We start from the raw sequence: 24,951 nt of genomic DNA on the forward strand, positions 1-24,951 counted from the left end.
AGCTCATAAACACTGTTGTTTGTTACAGTACAGCGGCTAAAACAAGTTTGGACTAAAGCTGGGCAATATATCGATATTATATCGATATCGTGATATGAGACTAGATATCGTCTTCGATCGGTTTTACAGGCTACGTTACAGTAAAGTGATGTCATTTTCTGAACTTACCAGACTGTTGTAACTGTTCTATTATTTGCCTTTAACCACTTAGTCATTATATCCACATTACTGATGATTATTTATCTAAAATCTCATTGTGTAAATATTTTGTGAACGCACCAATAGTCAACACCACAATATCGTTGCGGTATTGAGGTATCTGGTCAAAAATATCGTGATATCGGATTTTCTCCATATCGCCCAGCCCTAGTTTGGACTTACACAACAGTGGTGCAGTAAATCCTTCATAAAGGTTAGGATATATTTAGGAGGCTGTTGATTCTCAACCGTGCAATCATTTTCGGCTTCTATACTTTGTGCTGCTGCGGATTGTAATGAGAGGTCTCTCTCATATGTTTGTGCAGCCCCCCCGTTTCTATAACAGAGTAATAAAGAGCTGGTCACAGCGCATGTTCACACCGCAGTCATCTTTACAGTCTATTTGTTCTCTTTTTTTAGAGAGAAATGCTCATTTTGTCCGGACTGGATTACCGTCGGGGGAAGTGCGGCACCTCGCAGTGTTATTACTCCTCGTTAATGACGAGCAGCGGCTGGGGAAATGTAAACAACCTCCGGTCTTTTATTTCTCTGCGCTGGAGTGTCAGAGGGTGAATAACTGCTACTGCCGCCACATTAACGTTAATGAAGGAGGAATCGCAGCGAGAAAACAAATATATTTTTTTTGCTTTTGAGTTGCTCGGGTCCAGACAACCAGCTGCTTTATGATTCTAACAGCTGTAACCCTTTTAGCGAAAGTAATGTCCACATGATTCTGGAAGTACGAACTCCAAGCCGCTCTGCACTTAGTCAGAGAAGAAGAAAACACGTATTTGTGTATTAATGGCTTTCTGAGAAGCACTAACCACAGCGACCGAGAGTTCGCGGGGAGAACGACATGTTCTCGTGCCTGATACTTTCAGTATTTTTTTCCAACCTGGACCCTATTTTCTCATGCATTGGTGTCTAAGTGACTGATGTGAACAACAATCTCTAGAATTGGGCTGCGATGTAGCCCTAAAGGACAAATGTTCGGCGTCAGTTTGCGTCCACTAAAAGTTTTTTTCTTCAGATTATTATTCTAAGTGTCCGACAACATTATGGAAAAGATCCCTACAGAGATAGACCTTTTAGTTAAAGTGTAAGATCCTTTCTGTTTAACCAGAAACTGCTCCGAAATCGTCATCACCAAACCCACCAGACTCCATGTAAATAATCAGGACTTTTAGCGTGTATAGAGCCAGCATATTTCCACCAGACTCCATGTAAATAATCAGGACTTTTAGTGTGTATAGAGCCAGCATATTTCCACCAGACTCCATGTAAATAATCAGGACTTTTAGAGTGTATAGAGCCAACATATCTCCACCAGACTCCATGTAAATAATCAGGACTTTTAGAGTGTATAGAGCCAGCATATCTCCACCAGACTCCATGTAATTAATCAGGACTTTTAGCGTGTATAGAGCCAGCATATCTCCACCAGACTCCATGTAAATAATCAGGACTTTTAGCGTGTATAGAGCCAGCATATCTCCACCAGACTCCATGTAAATAATCAGGACTTTTAGAGTGTATAGAGCCAGTATATTTCCACCAGACTCCATGTAAATAATCAGGACTTTTAGCGTGTATAGAGCCAGCATATTTCCACCAGACTCCATGTAAATAATCAGGACTTTTAGCGTGTATAGAGCCATCATATTTCCACCAGACTCCATGTAAATAATCAGGACTTTTAGAGTGTATAGAGCCAGCATATCTTCACCAGACTCCATGTAAATAATCAGGACTTTTAGAATGTATAGAGCCAGCATATCTCCACCAGACTCCATGTAAATAATCAGGACTTTTAGCGTGTATAGAGCCAGCATATCTCCACCAGACTCCATGTAAATAATCAGGACTTTTAGCGTGTATAGAGCCAGCATATCTCCACCAGACTCCATGTAAATAATCAGGACTTTTAGCATGTATAGAGCCAGCATATCTCCACATGTAAATGGTTGAATTAAGGGTTTATTTCAACGAAACCAGAATGGTGATGGTTGGAACAGTGGAAAGATGAACCAAGACGGCTTTTGGTAGTTTTATTTTGTTGCTGTCGACTTTAAATGAAGTGTGTTTTACGATGATAAAAGTCCTGATTATTTACATGGAGTCTGGTGGGTTTAACGTTGGCAATTTCTGAGCTGTTTCCTGTTAAACTAAAAGGATCTTACTCTTTAACTAAAAGGTCTATCTCTGTAGGGAACCTTTCCATAATGTTGTCAGACACTTAGAATAATAATCTGAGTCAGTCAGTGGCAACAACAGAACTTTCAGTGGATGCAAGAAAATAGTTTTCTTATAATTTAAAGGTGCTTTAATCGATGTTGGGTGATGTCACTTCTTGTTGACGTTCAAAGTATTTTCAAACAAAAACTGAGGCTAGTTCGCCCCTCCCTCCTCTTCATCCCGTCCCCAAACCCCCAACCCTTCTTGTCTGTTATTGGCTGGAAGACTGTTTGTTATGTTTGGTGGTGCAGGTTGGCACAGTTTGTTTTTGTTGGCATTTGTGGAGCCTGGGCTGTCTACAGAGACCCCTTTTTTTTTACAGTGTATTCAGGGGACAGGCAGCTAGCAGATAGTGAAGATATGTTTTTACAGTGTGTTCAGGGGACAGGCAGCTAGCAGATAGTGAGGAGATGTTTTTTACAGTGTGTTCAGGGGACAGGCAGCTAGCAGATAGTGAGGAGATGATTTTTACAGTGTGTTCAGGGGACAGGCAGCTAGCAGATAGTGAGGAGATGTTTTTTACAGTGTGTTCAGGGGACAGGCAGCTAGCAGATAGTGAGGAGATGATTTTTACAGTGTGTTCAGGGGACAGACAGCTAGCAGATAGTGAGGAGATGTTTTTTACAGTGTGTTCAGGGGACAGACAGCTAGCAGATAGTGAGGAGATGTTTTTTACAGTGTGTTCAGGGGACAGGCAGCTAGCAGATAGTGAGGAGATGTTTTTTACAGTGTGTTCAGGGGACAGGCAGCTAGCAGATAGTGAGGAGATGTTTTTTACAGTGTATTCAGGGGACAGGCAGCTAGCAGATAGTGAAGATATGTTTTTACAGTGTGTTCAGGGGACAGGCAGCTAGCAGATAGTGAGGAGATGTTTGCTGTACGTGACAAAAATGTTGTAGCCTAAAAAACGCGTCACATCACTTAGAGCACCTTTAAATGCCCCAAAGAGCTTGGTAATAACCGAACTGTAGTTCACTTGGAAGCGAAGCGAGACGAGTTTGTTTGACTATCCGACCAAAGTTTGTGTGTTTCATTTCAAACGGACCAAACGGACCAAACGGGGCAGGCGTGAAAGCAACCGTAGATACTTATACGGGCGTGTGCGGGTGTGCCACAGCCTGCTTTACCTTGATGCCCTTGGTGTCCTCTTCGTCAAAGGAGCCGATGTCGAAAGCGTCCGCAGCGTTCACCTCCCCCCGTGGAGGAATTAAAGGAGGAGAGTACTGGAGACGGAAAGGAAAGCGAGAGAGAGAGAGAGAGAACACAGTAAGAGAGGAGAACAAAATGGAAGAAAGAGAGGAGTGTGAGCAAAACAACAAGGCAAAACAGTCCCAAAGCAGTGCTCTTCCCCCCTGAAGTGATGGGGTAACCATAGCAACTGGGACTGTATTGGACCAATGGCTAGTGTCGCTTTAAAACAGACAGTCATGACCTGATCTGCTGCAAAGTGAGACAAACATATTGTTATTACACCTCTAAATAATCAATATTCTGTCTTTAAGGAGGACTATATCTGAGTGAGTGAGTGAGTGTGTGTGTGTGTGTGTGTGTGTGTGTGTGTGTGTGTGTGTGTGTGTGTGTGTGTGTGTGTGTGTGTGTGTGAGTGTGTGTGTGTGTGTGTGTGTGTGTGTGTGTGTTGTTCTCTCTACCTAAAAAGCTAAAATGATATTTTAAAAACACGGTCGGGCCATACCAGTGCCTGAACCGATACTTTAGAAGAAGAAGAAGAGAACTGAGAGCGCAGAACAGACTGTCGGCTAGATTAAAGAACAGCTTGTTTATTGCTAAAGCCAAAAAGGGCAAAAAAATGTTTTCAAATATTTAAAATGAAATATTCTTGTACATTGTCAGACCTTCCTCCAGAGGTTCAGAGGTTACTGGCAAAAAAACTTTGGCTTTCTTCCGAGTCGACTATTAAACATACCTGCAAACTCGGAAGGGCTGTAACAATAACTTATAACAATAACTTATTTCACCAGTAAAATACTGTTAAATGACAACAACCACCACTGGATGGGAAAAGGGTATTTCACCATAACTTTGAATGCACCACGAGGCCGGCGAGGCTGGGTCTGTGTTTTTCAGACAACAGCAGCTACAGTCTGGTGTTAGAGTCCTCTCCAGTGAAATACAGACACTTTTACACCGTTAAACTGTCCGCATTTTAACCGTGTTTAGTCCAGCTGCTAGCTAACGGTAGGCTAACGTTACCTGCTGCCAAGTGTAGTGTTAACTAGCTAACGGTAGGCTAACGTTACCTGCTGCCAAGTGTAGTGTTAACTAGCTAACGGTAGGCTAACGTTACCTGCTGCCAAGTGTAGTGTTAACTAGCTAAGGGTAGGCTAACGTTACCTGCTGCCAAGTGTAGTGTTAACTAGCTAACGGTAGGCTAACGTTACCTGCTGCTAAGTGTAGCGTTAACTAGCGTCCCGTACGGCAATGTTTCAGTTCCCTCTAACGTCCGTTTTCGGAGCATCAGAGAGAAGCGCAGGCATTTAAGTGGCTCCTAAATAATGAACCGAAATCCGCGTTGCTATTCGGTTCAGTAGATAAGACTACACGATTCACATGGATTACATTTTCCCCATTCAAAAAGGCTATTTTCACCAAAAAGCCACCAGTTTTCAGGTATGATTAAACAAACCGCTCCACCAAAAAAGGTCACCGCGGTGGGTCCGTTCTGATTGGACAACGTTCAACTTGTCAGTTCTGTCTAGGGCTGTCCTCGACTAAAGAAATCCTTAGTCGACTAACACTTATAGGATTTTGTCGACTAATCGATTTGTTGATTTAATTGACAGAGCTGTTCGCTTTGAGAGGTGGTTAAGACTAGAAAAGCACAATATAAATGTAGTTAATTAACCATCTGTAAATCTGAGTTTCTCCACAATTAATCCTGCAAAAGCACCACTTTAAATCTTGTGTTTACCATAAATGTGCTCATAAGTTTCTTGGAAATAAGTAATTAAGCATGAATAAGCATAAAAAATGACTGATGACTAAAGAAATCTTAGTCGACTAAGACCAAAACGACCGATTAGTCGACTAATCGACTAAGAGGTGGCAGCCCTAGTTCTGTCAGCTCATCGTCCTGATCTCAAACATCTGGAAACATTAAAACGGTAATATTTCATTCTATGCTCTGGGCTTTGGTTTCCCTGTGATGAAGAATTTCATGTAAAAGTAATTTCGTAGACCTGTTGTAGATGTTAAGCGCCCTATAGTTCCTCCAAAGAAAATACAGTTCAATCACAACTGGAAATATGCCTCATTGTGTGTGAATAGAGGTGAATAAAACCTGCCCAAAAAAATCCTAAAAGGAAACACTGGAACCTAAAAATAAATCTACACCGTACAACAGGTGCTTTCAGAAGAAGCAAAAAAAAAAAAAAAAAAATGGCTTCATCGGTCGTGAACTAAATCGACCGAAACGAAAAGGTTCAATAAAGAAATCTTAAAAAAAAAAAAAAAAAAAACAGACAAAAAAAAATGACCAAAGAGCTGCAGACAGAGAACAAAGAGACACTGATGCTGACTCACCTTCTGGAGGTACACCTGCTGCCAGTCGATGCCTTTGAAGAACTGATGCTCCTTCACCTCTGGGGCTCTGGGCACAGAAACACAGGAGGGGGTCACAAATGTGTACATTTACATGCTTTTTTATTATTATTATTGGTTTTATTCGCACAATCAAATCACGACAACAGAAACACAAAACTTATGCATTCGTGCTTGCTCTTGGGGGGAATCACTGGAATTGTTGGGTCTTTGTAAATTAGCCTATAGAGTGTGGTCTAAACCTACTCTATCTGTAAAGTGTCCTGAGATAATTCCTGTTATGATTTGACACTATAAATAAAACTGAAATAAAAATAATAATAATAAGAAGAAGTATGGGCAATAATAGACAGTGAGCTGATTGCTGCTATTGCAGCACATCGGCACACTGAATAACAGACAGATTGTGCAGGTGAGATTAATAAGAAAAACGCCCTAGGGGCTTATGAACTTCACCTAAGGAAGAGAGAAAATAAGAATATACAGTATATACTATATATACTGTATATATAGTATGTATTGTATATATATTAGGGCTGCACGATATGAGAATAATATCTAATTGCGAGTATTTTTAACTGACATTGCGATTGGGATATAATTAGGATATATAAAAAAATGATTATAGTGTAATTTTGTACCAAACCAAAGAGTTTTTTCTTTAGTCTCTAGGAAAATTCGGCCTTCAACAAAATATTGTGCCCACCTTTGGATCCATTTAGATATTGCACTAATCCTTTTTGCAATGTGGATAAAATAGCGATTACATGTGGACCCCTAAAATATATATATTTATATATAATGAGCAATTACAAAGTCCTGAAATCTACAAATTAAGCACAAGTAAGCATGGAATTTAAAAATATTTAAAAAAAAACAAGCATTAGGTTGGCTATATGACACAAAGGCATAAAAGAAATGACTGAAATCTGAATGAAATGAGGATGTGTGAACGTATTTGCACACTAGGTGGCAGTGTTTGCCACGTTACTTCCCTCTAACACACACATTCATGATGCTGTTTCAGCCAAACACCAGCACAGATGGTGATCCATCACTCGGGTTCACTCAGAAGCTGATGAAAAGTTATTAACTCAGCTTCTGTCGGAACCACACGATGTCTGTTTCTACTCGTCTGCACTCAGCCGCAAACTACAAACTACTGGTGGCATTTAGTTGTGATGGTTCAGGTTAGGGTAAGGGTTAAGGTTAGGCATTTAGTTGTGATGGTTAAGGTTAGGGTAAGGGTTAAGGTTAGGCATTTAGTTGTGATGGTTAAGGTTAGGGTAAGGGTTAAGGTTAGTCATTTAGTTGTGATGGTTAAGGTTAGGGTAAGGGTTAAGGTTAGTCATTTAGTTGTGATGGTTAAGGTTAGGGTAAGTGTTAAGGTTAGGCATTTAGTTGTGATGGTTAAGGTTAGGGTAAGGGTTAAGGTTAGGCATTTAGTTGTGATGGTTAAGGTTAGGGTAAGGGTTAAGGTTAGGCATTTAGTTGTGATGGTTAAGGTTAGGGTAAGGGTTAAGGTTAGGCATTTAGTTGTGATGGTTAAGGTTAGGCATTTAGTTGTGAGGGTTAAGGTTAGTCATTTAGTTGTGATGGTTAAGGTTAGGGTAAGGGTTAAGGTTAGGCATTTAGTTGTGATTGTTAGGGTAAGGGTTAAGGTTAGGCATTTAGTTGTGATGGTTAAGGTTAGGGTAAGGGTTAAGGTTAGGGTAAGGGGCTAGGGAATGCATTATGCATACATATTTTGTTATATGGTTTATATAATGATATGTGCCCAACTAAGAATGATAAATCGGTTAATTACATAAAAAAATTCACAGCACAAGGTGATTCCAGCCAACCTGGAGGCCAGGGATGTCAATGACGGGTCCCCACAGAGATAGTGCCACAAACCTGTGTGTGTGTGTGTGTGTGTGTGTGTGTGTGTGCGTGTGTGTGCGTGTGTGTGCGTGTGTTGTCATGTTGTCGTACCCTCGGCCCTGACAGCCGAGCCTCTTGGATACGTCTCTCTGCAGCAGCCCCTCCAGCAGGTCTTTGAGCTCCGCGGTGAACGAGTCCGGCAGCTCCACATTCTGCGAGGGAAAAGGGAGGGAGGGAGGGAGGAAACAGAAGGGAGGGAGGGAGGGAGGGAGGAAACAGAAGGGAGGGAGGGAGGGAGGGATGGAGGGAGGAAACAGAGAGGAGGGAGAGTGAAAGTGAGAATGGGCTGTTTGAAAAACGACAGGCATCATCCGTACGTCTTGCTGTAGTACAGGAGCTTTCAGTCAGTCGGACACAGACACAAATGAAACCAGATCTGATCAGGGTTTTCAACAGCTCCAACATGACATCATGACTTTGCGTAAACATACACGGCACTTTCCTAAAGCCAAGTGGCGTGTTATCTGGACGCATTTTGAGCTATCCACGTGTATGTCTACGCTGTTATACAGCGGATGTAAACATACACACCGTCTTATCGCGAGAACGTGCCGTACTATCGCGAGAACAACGTCACACACGCGCGGGTTTAGGAAAAGAACATTGGGAAAGGCTTTAGTAACATGCTTAGAAAAACAATAAAAGGTTGGGTTTAGGAAAGAAAACATTGGGGAAGGCTTTAAAAGAGCAAAAATTAACCCCCAAAAAAAAAAAAAAAAAAAAAGGTTGAAAAACGCCACAAGAGGGACGCGATCCCGGCTCTCCTGGGTGTAAGTCCTGTGTTTAACCCCTCCACGGACTTCATTTCTTTCATACTAATTGCTACGGCAAAAATCCACACGTAATGTAGGTCAATGACGGCCGAACGGCGCTGATAAACTGGATTTATAATTTAGGTTCACGATACATTTTGGCCCGCCTAGTTTTTGTCACTTTTGCAGACGCTTTCGGTGCCTTTTTTCGATTTTTTGCCACTTTTTGTCGCTTTTTTCAACAAAAAAAATTTCCACTTTTTTCTTTGATGGCTAAGTTACTTTTTTGGGGGGCTTTATGTGGACCAAACTGTAAGTGAGAAGGCTATGTGAGACATGCAATAATCCAGTAAAAGATCCTTGACTTTTTCAATGAAAATAAAAGCATGTGAATAAACTAAACATGTCTGGCCCTTGATGCGATTCTTAGTTTCCAGTGTGGCCCTCTGGGAAATTGAGTTTAACACCTCTGCCCTAGAGGCTTATGAACTTTATATATATATATATATATATATATATATATATATATATATATATATATATATATATATATTATGTACTGTATATATATTAGGGCTGCATGATATGAGAATAATATCTAATTGCGAGTATTTTTGACTGCGATTGGGAAATGATTATGAAATATTTTTAGGAAAGAAAACATTGGGCAAGGCTTAAAGAGCAAAAATGACCCCAAAAAAAACAAAAAAAGGTTGAAAAACACCACAAGCGGGACGCGATCCCGGCTCTCCTGGGAGTAAGTCCTGTGTTTTACCCCTCCACGGACTTCCATCCTTTCATACCACTCGCTACGTAACGTAGGTCAATGGCGGCCGAACGGCGTAGAAAAACACGCTGAAAAGAGAGTATGCGTCTTGATAACACGCAAAAACGGCATATGAATTGGCGTGTCATACGTATCGCCACTTCATGACATCACTCTGCTAGCTCTGTGGAAGACTTAGGTGTGTGGATTTGGTGTGTGTGTATGTGTGTGTGGGGTTCAAGAAAATGTGACATTTTAGGTCTCTGTGGGATCTTGCGTCGCTTTGTAGTCGTGTTGTGTCTTTCCTTTAACCCTTGTGTTGTCTTCAATATCAACACGTTTTTCAAATTTTTTCTACACTTTTTTCAACATTTTTTTTTCTTTTTTAAATCGCTTTTAAACATTGTTAGTGCCTTGTTTGACGCTTTTTTTCAAAACTGTTTTCTATGCTTTCAATGCCTTTTTCAATGTTTTTGGCCCTTTTGTCACTTTCATGTCATTTCAGGTCGACATTCTTTGACGTTTTTATAATTTATTTTTTTAAACCTTTTAATTGCCGAAGAGCGCTGCGTTGAACCATCCATGTTATTTTTGGGCATTTTTGTTGAAAGAAACCCTAATTTCTGATATAGAAAACTTCTTAAAAAAGGCGTCAGACTCGACCCGAGGACAACAGGAGGGATAAGTCTTGTTTTGGGTCCCTGTGGTCATTTGGCGTCTCTCTGTAGTCGGTTTGTGTCCCTTTTGAGTCTCTTTTTCACATCATTTGGGACCGTTATCACCAAATCTGGGTCTAAAACGTTGGAAACGCTAGAGCAGATAATACATGAATAACTCTCATTATTAGACAAAACTTAGAGCTGAAGAAGTCCGACTACAATCATTAGATCGGGGACAAAGTGTCACCGCCCGATGTGAGTCGAGCGCAGATTATATAATAGAGCTGTGCACGCGTCACTTTGCGACAAGTAGCCTCCAAGATGCTAACGTTATACGTTTTTGAAATGACTGCTAGCTACAAGTTAGCAATCAAACAACGAAGGCTGTCACTTGAATGGCAGCAATCGTTAGCAATCAAACAATCACAGATAGCTCCAACGTTTTGGAAATAATTTCCATCTTCTGTTATTCAGAGCTGTATAGTAACGAAGTAGAACTACTTCACTGCTCTACTTAAGTACTAAAAGGCTGTATCTGTACTCTACTCCACTTTTACTCGAGTACATATTTTCGATGAATGAAATACTTTTACTCAGATACATTTTGTATGTGCTGGTGTTGCATCGTTACTGTTGTGGATTCCTCACGCTACGGAGACTGTGTAGGTTACAGTGTGTGTAGTTAGTTATGGCTACGTTAGTTACGTAGAAATAAACAACGGAAAAATAGAGTCTTTAAACGCTTCAGATGTAAAGTTATTCTCTGTGAAAGTGACGTCAGAATGAATGGGAGTCAATGGGATGCTAACGGGAGGTGATGGCTAGGTAGCAACAAAATGGCGCCATAGGTTTGAGTTCTGAAGCGAATCTTACCTCTCTTTCTCTCTCTCTCTCTCCCTCTCTCTCCCCCTCTATCTCTCTCTCTCCCTCTCTCTCTCTTCCCCTTCCTCTCTCTCTCCCTCTCTCCCCCCTCTCTCTCTCTCTCTGTCTGTCTCTCTCTCCCTCTCTCTCTTCCCCTTCCTCTCTCTCTCCCTCTCTCTCCCCCTCTATCTCTCTCTCTGTCTGTCTCTCTCTCCCTCTCTCTCTTCCCTTCCTCTCTCTCTCCCTCTCTCTCCCCCTCTCTCTCTGTCTGTCTGTCTCTCTCTCTCCCTCTCTCTCCCCCTCTATCTTTCTCTCTCTCCCTCTCTCCGTCTCTCTCTCTCTCTCTCCCCCTCTCTCTCTCTCTCTCTCCGTCTCTCTCTCTCTCTCTCTCCCTCTGTCTCTCCCTGTATGTCTCCGTGTCTCTCTCTGTCTCTCTCTCTCCCCTTCCCTCTCTCTGTCTCCCTCTCCGTCTCTCTCCCTCTGTCTCTCTCTCTCCCTCTCCCTGTCTCTCTCCCTCTCCCTCTCTGTCTCTCTCTCTCCCTCCCTCCCTCCCTCTCTCAATATCAAGACATGGAAATCTCACCTTTTTTAACAACAATGCACCTTTAAACTCTCTCTCCCCCCATTATGAAAACCTCTCCTATATAATATAAGACAAGTGTACAGTCAGCCTCCCCCCTTTTGGTTTTCTGCTGACGGGCCTTTGCGTTCTGCTTCGTGGAGCCGAGCCATCTATCGGGATCTGCTCCATCCCTCCTTCCATCCACCTCTTCCTGTTCTCAGCCCCTTTTCTTTTTCTTTTCACTGCCGTCTGCTTCCATCGTGTTTATGTAATGAGACCATTCATCATGTTTAATAAACACAGAGACATATAGGGCAGTATTTTTAGCCCGGTCGGGGCCGAACCACAGCCTATTCCCCTCTCTCTCACTCTCTCACTCTCTAACACACACACACACACACACACACACACACACACACACACACACACACACACACACACACACACACACACACACACACACACACACACACGGATTTAAGGGATAAACCAAAATAAATGGCTGGATTAAAATCTTTATCTTGATTTATTGTGATTTGAAAGATCATACTTTCTGTGTGTGTGTGTGTGTACGTATATGTACACATGTATGTGTTTGTGTATTTGTGTGTGTGTGTGTTTGTGTACATGTGTGTACCTGTGTCTGTGTGCGTTTGTGTATATGTGTGTATCTGTATGTACCTGTGTCTGTGCGTGTTTGTGTATACCTGTACATGTGTGTATCTGTATGTGTGTGTACCTGTGTGTGTGTGTGTTTGTGTATATGTGTACAAAAATGTAAAATCTTTATCTTGATTTATTGTGATTTGAAAGATCCTACTTTCTGTGTGTGTGTGTGTGTATACGTGTACATGTGTGTATGTGTAGGTGTGTGTGCCTGTGTGTACCTGTATGTGTGTGTGTGTGTGTTTGTGGATATGTGTACGTGTGTGTACCTGTATGTGTGTGTACCAGTGTGTGTGTGTACCTGTATGTATGTATGTGTGTGTGTGTGTGTGTGTGACAGAGACCGAGAGAGCAGCTACCCTTCTCACTTGCTTCACGTCCCGACAAAACACACAAACGGACACAGCCATTTGGAGTGAAGAGGAGCAAAGCTGCGCCGATGAAGACTCACTCCGCAGTTTGTCACTGTAATCGTGTCAGAGCTCAAACGCAACGCGACGCCTTCGCAGCGCTCGGGGGGGGGGGGAGGAGTGGGTGAGAGCAGATATGTCACCACCGGGTGGGCTCAATGGACACCATTCATGCCGGCTGTTTGCTCAATCTGACCCATGAGATCAAAAGCCTCGGCAGTATATTCCTCTGACAGACAATGGCCGGCTCAACACCAGGGCTGCACCATATCAGGGAAATCTCTCATTGGGATTCTTTGACTGGTAATTGTGATTGGGATATGATTCACAGCATTGGAGGGAATGATCATTTTTGTATCATTGTTCTCATTTTCAGTGAAAAATAATAAAAAGAATGAAAATGATTAAAGGGATACGCCACCGTTTGTTGAAATAGGTGGGGTCTCCTCTAGCTGTAGATAGGTGGGGTCTCCTCTAGCTGTAGATAGGTGGGGTCTCCCCTAGCTGTAGATAGGTGGAGTCTCCCCTAGCTGGAGATAGGTGGGGTCTCCCCTAGCTGTAGATAGGTGGGGTCTCCCCTAGCTGTAGATAGGTGGGGTCTCCTCTAGCTGTAGATAGGTGGAGTCTCCTCTAGCTGTAGATAGGTGGGGTCTCCCCTAGCTGTAGATAGGTGGAGTCTCCCCTAGCTGGAGATAGGTGGGGTCTCCTCTAGCTGTAGATAGGTGGGGTCTCCTCTAGCTGTAGATAGGTGGAGTCTCCTCTAGCTGTAGATAGGTGGGGTCTCCTCTAGCTGTAGATAGGTGGAGTCTCCTCTAGCTGTAGATAGGTGGGGTCTCCCCTAGCTGTAGATAGGTGGGGTCTCCTCTAGCTGTAGATAGGTGGGGTCTCCCCTAGCTGTAGATAGGTGGGGTCTCCTCTAGCTGTAGATAGGTGGGGTCTCCCCTAGCTGTAGATAGGTGGGGTCTCCTCTAGCTGTAGATAGGTGGGGTCTCCTCTAGCTGTAGATAGGTGGGGTCTCCCCTAGCTGTAGATAGGTGGGGTCTCCTCTAGCTGTAGATAGGTGGGGTCTCCTCTAGCTGTAGATAGGTGGGGTCTCCCCTAGCTGTAGATAGGTGGGGTCTCCCCTAGCTGTAGATAGGTGGGGTCTCCTCTAGCTGTAGATAGGTGGGGTCTCCTCTAGCTGTAGATAGGTGGGCCAACGCATTTTTTGTGCATGCATTGTTTTAGTCCGGTGCAACACCGTTTGTTTTAATCGAGCATGTGGTGAATGGTTGTTAAATGCTAATTAGATGACTATTTATTATTACAGTATATATATATATATATATATGTTTTTATTTATATATTTGTATTTATTTTGTATTTGGATGTGGTTGAGTGTACACAAGGTACCTTTCAGTCAGCTGTAGCTTGCCTGGACATTTTATCAGAGTACAACGAGGACCACAATGGAAATAAGTTTGTAACTTTCTTGTGTTATCCTCGACAGTTCTGTTAAATATGCAATGTCACTGTGATGGCATCTTGTTATGCATTTATTTCTGTTACTGTCTAATAAATCAAATTTAAAAAAAAGCGCCGCCGCTAGTTAGCTTAGCGTAGTGAATGGAATTCTATGTTGCCGGTTAGCATGTTGTGAGTAAAAGTGAGCCAACAAAAGACAAAAAAACAACCTAATTACTTGCACTGAGACAAAGAAATGCGTTGGCCCACCTATCTACAGCCAGGGTAGACCGTGATAAGACCTATTTCAACAAACGGTGGAGTATCCCTTTAAAGATGCAGTAGGTAAGACTTATAAAACTACCTTTCTGTCATATCTGCTGAAACTGCCCCTATGTTCCAGTAGAACTACATGAAGCAGGTCATTAAAAATAAATCCAGCTCCTCTGGCTCCACCTTCAGCCTGGAGTGAGATTTGCAAAAATCCACAGCTCCCTATTCAGATGCACCAATCAGGACCAGGGGGGCGTGTCTAACTGCGTGTCAATCACTGCTCATGCACACGCATTCATTCTCCCTTGTGGGGGAGGGGCTTAGGAGACCGTTTCGGGCTTTAGCGGAAAGGGGGGAGGAGGGACTGAGAAGTTGTCAAAATGGTAAATGGCTAAGTCCTGGATCTTTAAAGTGTCATTCTTCACGAGGATCTGTACCAAACAAAGATGTTTTTTCTTCAGTCTGTAGAACTACACTTATTGTTCTTATATTTCATACCTGTCTTATTCTATTTAATTCTTTATTTCTATTCTACCTTCTTCTTCAGTTCTATTCTATTTTATTTTCTCTTTGACCGATGTTCTTAATTGTTTTAACTGCTCTTTCTTTTTCTTTTTTTTTAACTGTTTAATGCAAAGCACTTTGAATTGCCTTGTTGCTGAAATGTGCTACTGCTATCAGGAAAACACGCATTGATGGACACACAGTGCTACCAGGCAGAGTGCAGTCAGTACACTGTGGCCGATTAAGTTTATCCAAAGATAGTCTATATCAACGTTTCACTTCTGGGATTGCTCCGGTCGGAAATTACTCCAGATGTCCGACATTTTCGGCTGGATGTCCGTCCCCTTCCTCTGTCTCTGTGTTGGGGTTCTAACCTCGGGTGGATCTGTGAGGACTGTGGTTAACTGCTCCTCATATCTCTGCAGGGTAAATCCAGACAGCTAGCTAGACTATCTGTCTAATCTGAGTTTTCTGTTGCACGACTAAAACAACTTTTGAACGTTACACATGTTCCACCAAAACAAGTTCCTTCCTAGGGTTGGGCATCGAGAACCAATTCCTACTTGGAATCGTTTAGAGGATTTTGTTTCAAATTCCGATCATCGGATCCAAATTCAACATACGCAAGTTTTGGTTTTCCCGTAGCGGCCAGGTGCTTGTTGTGTTGCAGCCTTGGAGCACAGTAAGTGGAGCTCTAGCGTGGCTTTATTTTAGGTTGAAATAGCCGCGTCAAACTGCAAACCACCACTGGATCAAAATAAAACTTTCCTCTTATTTGTGAAATAAGCACGTGAGCCGTTTCAACTCCACCCCGCAAAGAATCGAAATCAAGAATCGATGAGAACCGGAAGGAAGAATCGGAGTTGGAATCAGAATTGTTAAAATCCAAACGATGTCCGACCCTACTCCTTCCCGAGGCTTTTTTGGAAGCGGCACCGTTGCTCAAGACGATTGTGATCGGTTTAAAGAAACGCCAATAAACCAGAGCACATTTTTCTCCCGTCCGGGAATGCTGTGTGTCGACTAGCCAGACCCTCCTCCGCAGCGCTGTGGAGGAAGGTCTGTCAATGCGAGACTAATCCCGAGTTGACCAATCGATGGGTTGAAGAGAAGGTGGAATTTCAGTCGGCCAAGTTTTTCTCTGGTTGACTCCAGCCCTACTTTCTTCAGCAGATGAAAAACAAACATTCTGCACAGTGAAGCTCAAACCCATTTTGGAGTGGAAGTGTGGGGGTGGATGACTTTAAATTTAATTAAAAATACATGGATTTAAACCAGATGAAACTGTAACGCCGGCTGCATTTTTAAGCTTCCGTATTTTCTTTGTTTTTCCTTTAACCACAGATCCCCGACTCTCCGAGTAAATCTGTGCTGAATGTGGCTTTAAATCCATTTGACCCGTGGGGGTGTAATTTAACTTTCCTGGCTCAGTTGATCTAAGCCGAGTTTCTGTCAGATGCCTCGTCTCCTGCGTCTTCCTATGACACAGCAAAGTAAACACACAGCTGGGTGCTGGGCAGAGAGAGTAAAAGATGACCCAAAAAACAAAAAAGACTTGTATCGGTCAGGTGGGAGAAACGATGTCGACACTGGGGCTGCAACTAACGATTATTTTCATTGTCGATTATTTTCTCCCTTAATGGATTAGTTGTTTTGGTCTCTAAAATGTCATAAAATGGTGAAAAAATATGGATCAGTGTTTCCCAAAAGCGCAAGATGACGTCCTCAAATGTCCTGTTTTGTCCACAACTCAAAAGATATTCAGTTTACTGTCATTTTAAACAAAAAATCCACAAAATTGCATTTGCTAAACCCACCAGACTCCAAGTAAATAGTAAACAAACTTAAGATAAAACTTAAAATACACTTCAGTCAAAGTTGACCGAAACAAAAAACTATGAAAAAAGCTGTTTTGGGTCATCTTTCTGCTTTTCTAACCATCACAACTCTAGTTTTGGTTGAAATAAACACAGTTTACTAATTTACATGTGAAAATACATTGACTCTATACACGCTAAAAGTACTGTTTATTTAAATGGAGTCTGGTGGGTTTAGCGCTAGCCAACTCAGAGCGGTTTCTGGTTAAACAGAACTAAAATTTATTAATCTTTGCAGCTCTATTCAACACATTTGGAAACTCACACAGGTAGATCCAACGCCTTTGACTTGGCGTGCGTCAGGGATGTGTTCACACACAGCTCAGTATGCATAGGGATATACACATCTGTGTGCATTTGGTATTACTGGGTAGGCAAACAAGGACCAATCCCATGTGTTTAGGGTTAAGTAAAGAATCATATGTGCTTTTACAGTTTTCTACAGTTTACACAAAGACCTCTTGATCTACATGTGCATCTGTCATCACGTGCGCCCTAAAGGAAACATGAAGAAGTGTCTTACCATGGTGAGCGTCATGCGGTCAATCTCATGTTTGTCTTTGGTCTTGTGCTGTCTGAAAGGACTGTGCCTGGAGAGAGAAAGACAAAGAAAAAATAAAGATGCTGACAAACTGACTGAGATCACTGGGGGGAAAAAAGCCGTGACGGAGAAGGGACTCAGATCTAAGGCTGCCGCTAACGATTATTTTCTACTGCCGATTAAACTGTTGATTATTTACTATCTAAAAAGTCAGAAAGTGGATCAGCGTTTCTCAAAAGCCAAAGATGAGGTCCTCAAATGTCTTGTTTTGTCCACAACTCAAATATATTCAGTTTACTGTCACAGAGGAGAGAAGAAACTATAACAATATTCATATTTAACAATGCTGACATCAGAGAAGCTTTACTCAAACCGATTATTACCGTTTGCTTCGTGGCCCAGTTCAGACCAAAGATTCACCACGAGAGACACAGCCACGGAGGCAGGTTTTAGAACGTAAGAGATGTCTCCTGTTTCTACAGCCAATAGAGAAGTCAGCTGGTCCAGTCTCCAGACGCTGGTTTTACAACGTAAGAGATGTCTCCTGTTTCTACAGCCAATAGAGGAGTCAGCTGGTCCTGTCTCCAGAGGCTGGTTTTACAACGTAAGAGACATCTCCTGTTTCTACAGCCAATAGAGAAGTCAGCTGGTTGAGTCTCCAGAGGCTGGTTTTACAACGTAAGAGACTTCTCCTGTTTCTACAGCCAAAAGAGAAGTCAGCTGGTCGAGTCTCCAGACGCTGGTTTTACAACGTAAGAGACGTCTCCTGTTTCTACAGCCAAAAGAGAAGTCAGCTGGTCGAGTCTCCAGACGCTGGTTTTACAACGTAAGAGACGTCTCCTGTTTCTACAGCCAAAAGAGAAGTCAGCTGGTCGAGTCTCCAGAGGCTGGTTTTACAACGTAGGAGACGTCTCCTGTTTCTACAGCCAATAGAGAAGTCAGCTGGTCGAGTCTCCAGAGGCTGGTTTTACAACGTAGGAGACGTCTCCTGTTTCTACAGCCAATAGAGAAGTCAGCTGGTCCAGTCTCCAGAGGCTGGTTTTACAACGTAAGAGACTTCTCCTGTTTCTACAGCCAATAGAGAAGTCAGCTGGTCCAGTCTGCTGCAATAAAATGATCCATAATCCATTTTATTTCTGTTACAAACTGTTAAGGGAGGCTCAGCGTGCGGCTGCAAGCCTGTACGATGGAGGGAGCTAGGGAGCGCCTAGGACTAAGCCGGGAATCAGAGAAATAAAATGTGTTTTCGCCGATTCATCACTAGAAATTTTTGTCTATACCCACGACGTTACACTTCCGGGATTACTCCAATGCTGCCAGAAAGCTAGCTAGACTATCTGTCCAATCTGAGTTTTCTGTTGCACGACTAAAACTACTTTTGAACGTCAACATGTTCCACCAAAACAAGTTCCTTCCTGAGACTGTTTAGCAGAGGAGCTTAGCCCCGCCCACAAGATGATTGTGATTGGTTTAAAGAAATGCCCTTCCTCTGCAGCGCTGTGGACGAAAGTCTGGCAATGCGAGATTATGTAATTTCATACAACAAATGATAAAAAGACAAAAAGATATATTCAGCTACAAAAAAAAAGCCTGGAAGTCGGGAGTTAGGAAGGAAGTGGTCAGAAAAGCATCGGTCAAGTTTCAACTAGTCTTGTCCAGAATCTTTGGTCTGAACTGGGCTCTCACAGTGAGTAGTTTAATGTTACCTAACTTGATGCAAATCCTGAAAGCCTTTTTGGATAAATGATTCCCTTGCCCTGCCATTTCTGAATTAATTTGATATGGATATGAATGGATTTGATATTGTTCTAAACTCTGACGTATGAACAGCGATTCATTAAGGGTAGCACATTAAATAGCTTTTATTGACTAACTCATCGATTCATCTTTGCAGATATTCCCAGACCCTTTACTTCAGTAAGAGTAACTAATACCACATTATAGAAATACTCTACTCTCTTTGTGTGCAAATACCTGAACCTGTAAAGAAACTGAAGCTGTCAGATGAACGTAGCACGGTACAAAAAGTGCAATATTTCCCTCGGAGACGTAGAGTGGAAGCATAAAGAAGCATGAAAACAAAATACTCAAGTACTTAAGGACAGTCCTTGAGTAGATTTACGTAGTCACATTCCAACACTTGAAAGAAGAAACGAGAGGCCAAGAGTAGGTCAGGAAGGAGAGCAAGAATAAATCAGACACGCTGCCAATCACACCTTTCAAGAAAACCACACTTCAAACTGAAGCAGCACGCTCGGAAATATTACATGCAATAAAAAAAGAAATAGTAATGGAGCTGACGCAGACCTTACCCGCACGCAGGTTCGAGTGCCGACTATTTAAACCTTTAAAACCGGATAGCTATGATTTGAGCCTCAGATCTTTACCAATCAATCAATCAATCAATCAATCAATCAATCAGCTGTATTTATACGTAGCACCTTTCAAACATAAACTGTACAGAGATTGAAAAACAACAGACAAAAACAGACAAAAAAAGTGGATTAGACTTAAAAAAGTGGATATAGAGACTAATGCATACTAAGACAAATAAAATATAAATGGTTTAACCCCTCTCATTCCCCCTGCTCTGGCGTTTCCCCCTCTCATTCCCCCTGCTCTGGTGTTTACCCCTCTCATTCCCCCTGCTCTGGTGTTTACCCCTCTCATTCCCCCTGCTCTGGTGTTTCCCCCTCTCATTCTCCCTGCTCTGGTGTTTCCCCTCTCATTCCCCCTGCTCTGGTGTTTCCCCCTCTCATTCCCCCTGCTCTGGCGTTTCCCCCTCTCATTCACCCTCCATCCTGATTGGCTCTTATCGGTCACAACGTCTCGTTTTCTGAGACTTAAAGCTACTAACGTTACCATGGCAACTACCAGCAGTGGGTGGAGTCTCCACACTGCCTCTTGTTTATGCCCAGTATACCAGGATGTTGAGGAGATTTTTGGGTTTGGCAGTGTAATTTTAAACGGAGATTAGTTCTTCTACTGCAGCTAAAAACACGTGTGCATGGAGATCACTTTTGGCTCAAAAATTTCAAAAAAAAAAAAAAAAAAAAAAAAGTAGCAATGCAAATGTAGCCCAAGGGAGCTGAAGGAGTTTCATGCTGTAGAGATTTTCACACACCCAGCACATTTAGATCCAGCAGAGGAGCGAGCAGATCGAGCCAAACGTATCTACGAGGCAGAATGGTGTTTCTGGCCCGAGATGCAAAGAGCGCTGCACTCCACTTAGCGAGAGTGATCAAATGACAACTGGCAGGCTTAATGGGGGGTAAGCTACATCTTCCACAAACTACATCTTCGTCTAATTGTTCAGCCGGAGCCAAAAAGACTTCAGAATGCACCGCTGAAGACCGGGAAAGGATGTTAATCAATAAATCAAAGTCTGAACTGTTGAAAGAGGCAAACTGAGAACTTTTTTTTTTTTTAAGGAGATAAGGCTTAAAAGCCTGGAACATGTACAGATCAAATTGATTCTGCAGACGCATGTCGAGTTGTCTGGATAATGAGTCATATAAAAGATATATATTTTTTTTGTCTTTTCTAATATACTGTACATGTTTGCAGTTATGTACCTGCATGCAATAGTGAAGTGCATACATATATTTATACTTTGTTTCTGTATTTGCATTTTCGCAGATGGCTCACTGATTGACTTTGATTATGGTATGGGCTAAAGGGAAGGGATTAGGTTTGTGGGAGCATTGTTAGGGAGTGCGTGTATATGAATGTGAAAGTTGTTGTATTTATTTATTGTCTTGTGCTGTATTTACTTTAATTATGATTCTCCATCTTGATGTTGGTTTCTTTTGTATCTTAAAGGACCCCCTCGAAAACGAGATGGTGCATCTCAAGGGGTTATCCTTGAAAATAAATAAATAAATAAATATTTTGGCGAGGAAAAGACTGGCATGGCCATTTTCAAACTCAAGATACCCTTTCAACTCAAGATATCTGAATGAAAATGGATTCTTTAGATACCCACGAGTCTCCCCTTTAAGGCTCTGACCCCCGATATCAAGGTCGGTGACTCGAGTCTGTTCCCGTTTTGGCCGACATGACATGTTCAGTCGCCGGCAGGGAAGTCGGGACTCACCCGGAAATGACGAGCTGAATGAGCGTGACTAGAGTCTCTCAAAATCTGACGAAAATTTTTGTTGATCTGAAATGAAGACAGATTCAGCAACTGCATGGCCTATTTCTCTCTTAAAATGTTTTCAAAAACTATTTTAGTCCAATATGAGATCGTTTTCTGAAGTCTGGCTTTGAATTTCCGGAGAAAACAGACCCCACGTGACGCGTTCGTCCAATCAGCTGCTGGTTTTCATTTTTTGGGCGACAATCCAGATTAGCGCCGCCTGCTGTTATCTCGTCTCTTCGGTGTGTTCTGAGGAACTTTTTGGACCAACTCGGGGAGACTGATCAGTCATTTCACTTTCATTTTCTCCTACTTGTCTATTGTACATTTTCCTTCTCTATTTTTTTACCTTTAGTTACTTTGCATATTCATATTAATTATATAAAATATTATGAATAATCTAGGATGTATTAAAGTGGATAAAGAGGAGATTTATTGATCCGGTGGTGAAATTCACAATCTACCTGCCAAGTCTGTTCCGCTGTTATTTTGGTGAAAGTAACGCAAAAGTAGTGTAAAGCATTACAATTCAGAGACAGTAAGATTGTAATATAACTAATTACTCTCTCACAGTAACTAGTAATGTGCAATGTATTAGATTTTGGAAGTATTCTGGAAGCCCAACACTGTCTATTATATGAATTGCACTGAGGGGTCGGCCAATACTGGTTTCTCAAGGACAATACTGATCCAGATTTTATAGTAGTTAATGAAACCGATATTTGGAAACGATATGCATTTACTGAAGGGAAAATTTTTACTCTTTTAGTCAAAATTAACAATTTGGAATCTTACAAACTCCAACACAAAAGTTTTTTTAAATGCTTTAAGCAGATATTAAAAAAAATAAAAAACTGAAACATTAAATGTAATAAAATGCAGTCAAAAAAAAAAAACGGATAAATAAAAAATGAACTGTATTGGTTTTCCGATCAAATAAAACACCGATACAGATAATCTGCAAACTGCCAAATATCGGCCCCGATAATCGGCCAGGGCCGACACATGTCCTCCCCAGGAAATCTTAAGTGCCATACACTTCATTTACTGCATTGTGATACATTTTTAATGCACCAATTCATGGTGGAAACATCTTTATTTATGTATTGGAAAACTCAGGAGGCAGGTGACAATTCAAAATATCCTCAAGTACAATGGAATTTATTGCAGTAAGGGGGATTTTTAAATTAGGAGTACCTGGGCCCGGATCATAGTACCCCGGACCCCAAAGTCCAGTTAATTTCATTAGTTTAGAGCTGGTCGATCTGTGCCCAAATCCACATTAGAAAGAAATGATCCAAAATAACCACTATTTAACGCAACTACAAGACGTTTATAAACGGGTTATAAATCTGTCTCAATTCAATACTGCCAACTATGATTAATGAAGACACTAAGTACACTACGGAGCCTTTTTTCTACCGTCAAACTAGCAAAAGTGGATTCCTACACGCCCTAAACGCACCTGCACCAGGCGCTTCACGCTTAGATCGTTAAAATAGGGCCCATAATATTTGGTCAATATTGGTCACTAGCCGAAACGAGCTGGCTAACCACAACCGTTAGCATGCTAGCGCTAGCATGCTACCTCGTTCTCAATAGCAAAGCACTGCTACAACACACACTAGTTCACCATCATCTCCAGAAGAACTACTTCCATGTGCTCCCTGGTTTAGAAGAAGTCTCCCAGCTGATCCTGACTTGGAACTGACTGAAGTCGGAGAAACAGCCTTTCTTTTACTGTCTATGGAGCTAGCTGACATGATCTAAGATCTGAGCTACTGAGCATGTGCGAGTGCAATCAAAGATAGTACAGAAGAAGAGAGGTCTCACTCTGTAGCTAAAACAGGGACCTGAACACAGGGTGAAAAGAGGAGCTGCAGCAATGTGCAGTACAACTAAAATATGGGGTTTTCTTGATAATTAAACCATGTAAACTTATTCTGGTACAACCTTAAAATACAATTATGAACCAGAAAATTAGCAGAATATGGGCGCTTTAACACGATTACCCATTGACTTCTGGAAAGATGTTGCATTTATTGAACTTAAAATAACAATGAAACTGTTAAAACAAATCAACAGTGAAAACACCTTAAACTGTGAAATTTCCCCCAGAACACATCATAAGAGTTTACTCGCATAACGTAATGTGCAAAATGATCGTTTCTTTTTATTTCTAATTACTCTGTTTTTGTGATCGTTAGGAGCTGAGATCGTAATCACGATTACAGTTCAGACTAACTGCACCGTCTCTGCAGCTGCCAAGCTTTGGCCAGAGACCGACACGCTCGGCCACTTCAAAGTGTTCACACACACACACACACACACACACACACACACACACACACACACACACACACACACACACACACACACACACACACACACACACACACACACACACACACACACACACACACACACACACCAATGGAAATCTGCGTCACACTCACTCTTCTTTCTTGTTCTTCTCACTCAGCCGACCATCACTCACTCACACACACACACATACACACTTCTACCTCTCACCGGATTCCTGACCTACTGGGTGCGGACCTCTGGCATTTACACACTCCAGATCAAACACACACACACACACACACACACACACATATACACACACACAGGCTCACACACACAGGTTGCAAACACACACACACACACACACACACACACACACACACACACACACACACACACACACACACACACACACACAGGTTTGCGCGCACACACACACACACACAGAAAGGCTTGCGCACACACATACACACACACACACACACACACACACACACACACACACAGGCTCGTGCACACACATATACACACACACACACACACACACACACACACACACACACACACACACACACACACACAAGATCAAACACACATCCAACAGCTGAGTGTATTCAAAAAGGTTGAACTCAGAGTGGCAAAGGATGGTTTGAAAGCAGAGAGGAAGTCATGAGTGAAGAGCACAGAAGAAGAAGAAGAAGAAGAAGAGACGGGAGGAGTGGTTGTTACCCTCGGAGGAGTTTGAAGAGCATGCAGCCTAAAGAGAACCAGTCGGCACTGCTGTCGTAGGCCGTCCCCTTCTGAAGAACCTCCGGGGCCATGTAGCCATGGGTCCCCCTGGAACAAAACCCAGCAGAGCATCACGTCACACACACACACGCTACTTCAGGGGCCCCTAATACTGTATCTGAAGTCTCTTTTATATAGACCTTAGTGGTCCCCTAATACTGTATCTGAAGTCTCTTTTATATAGACCTTAGTGGTCCCTAATACTGTATCTGAAGTCTTTTATATAGACCTTAGTGGTCCCCTAATACTGTATCTGAAGTCTCTTTTATATAGACCTTAGTGGTCCCCTAATACTGTATCTGAAGTCTCTTTTATATAGACCGTAGTGGTCCCCTAATACTGTATCTGAAGTCTCTTTTATATAGACCTTAGTGGTCCCCTAATACTGTATCTGAAGTCTCTTTTATATAGACCTTAGTGGTCCCCTAATACTGTATCTGAAGTCTCTTTTATATAGACCTTAGTGGTCCCCTAATACTGTATCTGAAGTCT

At 42.2% G+C, this 24,951-nt stretch overlaps 1 protein-coding gene across 1 annotated transcript in view; it reads right to left on the reverse strand.

Annotated features, from left to right (window-relative positions):
- grk3 (G protein-coupled receptor kinase 3) overlaps positions 1-24,951 on the reverse strand; it is a 155,376-nt gene that overhangs the window by 12,662 nt on the left and 117,763 nt on the right. Inside the window, exons 13-17 of the mRNA XM_028601466.1 lie at positions 24,400-24,507; positions 17,211-17,277; positions 7,966-8,066; positions 5,974-6,040; positions 3,561-3,656 (exon numbers count right to left, since the gene is read on the reverse strand). Coding sequence (XP_028457267.1) covers positions 3,561-3,656; positions 5,974-6,040; positions 7,966-8,066; positions 17,211-17,277; positions 24,400-24,507 — 439 coding nt within the window. The remainder of the gene's footprint in view (positions 1-3,560; positions 3,657-5,973; positions 6,041-7,965; positions 8,067-17,210; positions 17,278-24,399; positions 24,508-24,951) is intronic.

The sequence above is a fragment of the Perca flavescens genome, chromosome 16, assembly GCF_004354835.1.
Source record: "Perca flavescens isolate YP-PL-M2 chromosome 16, PFLA_1.0, whole genome shotgun sequence".
Lineage (NCBI taxonomy): Eukaryota > Metazoa > Chordata > Actinopteri > Perciformes > Percidae > Perca > Perca flavescens.